General features: G+C 37.5%; 1 protein-coding gene across 1 annotated transcript in view; it reads left to right on the forward strand.

Annotated features, from left to right (window-relative positions):
- Positions 1-520: 520 nt before the first annotated feature.
- Positions 521-2500, forward strand: part of LOC107684742 (RAS guanyl-releasing protein 2-like) — an 8521-nt gene continuing 6541 nt past the window's right edge. The window contains exons 1-4 of the mRNA XM_016481083.1: positions 521-532; positions 800-960; positions 1442-1544; positions 1831-1887. Of these exons, the coding sequence (XP_016336569.1) occupies positions 891-960; positions 1442-1544; positions 1831-1887 (230 nt within the window). The 5' untranslated portion in view covers positions 521-532; positions 800-890. The remainder of the gene's footprint in view (positions 533-799; positions 961-1441; positions 1545-1830; positions 1888-2500) is intronic.

The raw sequence follows: 2500 nt of genomic DNA on the forward strand, positions 1-2500 counted from the left end.
TACACCAAATACACAAAATAATGTTCTTTTTAGCAGCATCATATGACCCCTTTAAATGAAAGGGCCAATGGGGTAAGAAAAATGAATCAAGATATGTTCTCCGAAAACATGTCTTAATATCTAATGCAGTTTTGGTTCTCAACTAAGTTTGTCTTTAGATATTTTTAGACATTAGATGTTTAGATATTTTTTGACAGGAACCAAGTATAAAAACATTGAATTTTGCAATAACAATTTTTTTTTCTTTTTACATTTTTTTCTCACCCCGTGTCCTCCACCCCTTTTTGTTGTAGATGTGAAAAAAACAAACATCTCGAAACATTATGAACAGGAAATGCAACAGCTGTAAGTTTCTCAACTGACAGGAAATTGAGTCTACAGGCAGCTGTACTCGGAGTGAACCCCAGTGAGGCCCTCTGTGGTTTTCAGTGCACGGGTAGAGAGGCTATACTGAAGCCCTGCGTTCATTAGCACTTCTGTTTTCAAAGACCTTCAGTGATCACTGTTTGTCCATTGATGCCAGATTCAACGGGTAAGTTCCTTTGAAAATGTTTCTAAGGCTTATTTTTTTTCTTCTACTCTCGTTTGAGAACAGTTCCTATGGATCTTTGATTTTTTTTTCTTTAATGCACCTTGTTTTTCTCTGGATGAGTCTTGTCCCACCGTATTATCCATGTGTGACCAGGATTTGTCTGCTTTTGATGAAAATGAAAAACCAGTGACACCTCTCACATCTGAACCATTCTCTGCTTTATTGATTCTGTTTCCTTTGCCGTGCATGGTATTGTCTCGTTTTCAGACTGAAAAAGAGCGGGATCAAAGAGAGAAGTGGAAAATTAAGTGGGGGCAGGGGAAAGGAGGGGCTGTGGAGAACAGTGAAGTAGAAAGGGATGGAGAGCGTTTCATCGGGTCAGTCAGCCAGCGTGGATGAGCTGGTGGAAGCCTGCATCAAAGCCTTTGGTCAGTGGTCATATTTGCTTCCTCCTTCTCTTGTGTAAACACTCTGATCAGCCAGTCGGAACAACACTGGCTTGTTTAACTGTATATACATGTTTCGAATTTCTCAATATTCTTCGAACCTCTTCAGCATTTCTCATGTTAATTTCTTTTGCCCAGGGGTCTTCAATTTTTTTCAATCCAATTCAACCACCTGGTGGATAGAGAAATGGAGCAGGGGCCCCTTGTTACTTTAAAATTGAGTGTCGTATATTAGGCCTGGCTTATAATAATGTGCATTTAGTAAAATATAAATGTTTTTACATAATATGTTATGATGCTTTCATTGCAAAGCCATTAAAAATGTTGTATAGATATAAAAAACCATTTTATGAGAACAGCAAATTACAAGCTACTTACATTCTATTAGTATATTAAATGAAAAATAATGGATTTGTGTTGATTAATGTGCAAATGTCTCTCTGGTTTTCTGTCTTCCTCGCAGACAATGAAGGCGTTCTGAAGGAGCCGTCGCTTGTGCGAATGTTTCTCACCATGCATCCATGGTACCTGTCATCCAGTGACCTAGCTAAGAAACTCCTGCACAAGTATCCTCCTTCAGCAGACCTGTCACATTATACTTTCTCAGAACTCTGTATTTCAAAAAACTAGCATTAATGTCAAATACCAGAAAAGAAATACAAGTCTTTGTACATTTAGTTTCGGAGGTGACAGGCCGCCTTTTACGCTAGACATTTAGCAGCACTTAGTACAATCAGTCATGGGTGGGGTTTGTCATTTATAGAGAGGGCTGACAGCATCACAAACTGTTTCCATCACTCTCCTAACTGTCGATAATAGTAATGAAATGGAGCTACCTTGACAGTATTACAGGTCTCAGGAACAGGATTGTTCTGCAAATCGCCAGTCTCAAATTTGTCACCTTGTCAAGTAGGTTAAAAACCCATTTGTTCACCTTTTTTTATTTTTATTTTTTATTATTATTATAACTATGCATATACTGTAAGGTTAAAAGCTTGAAGACACCCAATGTTCAGCTATTTCATATAAACCCATTACTAATATGTGCATGAAATTAAGTACAGTATACAGCCGTAAATCATCATATACAAACTTTTTAATAGAGTGGCACCTATACCTTTTCTATTCCAGTATCACTATACCCCTCTGAAGGGCTTTAAATGGGATTTTCATGCGACTCTTAACCTTGGGTTATCATATTTTTAAATATTGTTTAATGGTCTGTTTTATGTTTAATGGTCCAAAAAGTCAAACCATGCATGCTGCATGTGTTCACCCAATCAGTGATATTGACATTCACAGCTTGCTTGTGACTGTGATATAAAAACATGCTGCATAAGTTAAAATAAGTTCAGAATAAAGTGTCTCAAGACCTTTGTGGTTTTTCCATTGCACTGTCCTGCTTCTCGTTTTTAAACACAAAAATGTGTTCTGTGTGATGCTAACAGCTTCCAAATTTCATTAGGGGCCATTTGAACTGAACACGTTTTTGTGTTTAAAAATGTGAGATGCAGGGCAGTAG

The sequence above is a fragment of the Sinocyclocheilus anshuiensis genome, unplaced genomic scaffold (genome assembly GCF_001515605.1).
Source record: "Sinocyclocheilus anshuiensis isolate Anshui unplaced genomic scaffold, SAMN03320099.WGS_v1.1 scaffold509, whole genome shotgun sequence".
NCBI lineage: Eukaryota > Metazoa > Chordata > Actinopteri > Cypriniformes > Cyprinidae > Sinocyclocheilus > Sinocyclocheilus anshuiensis.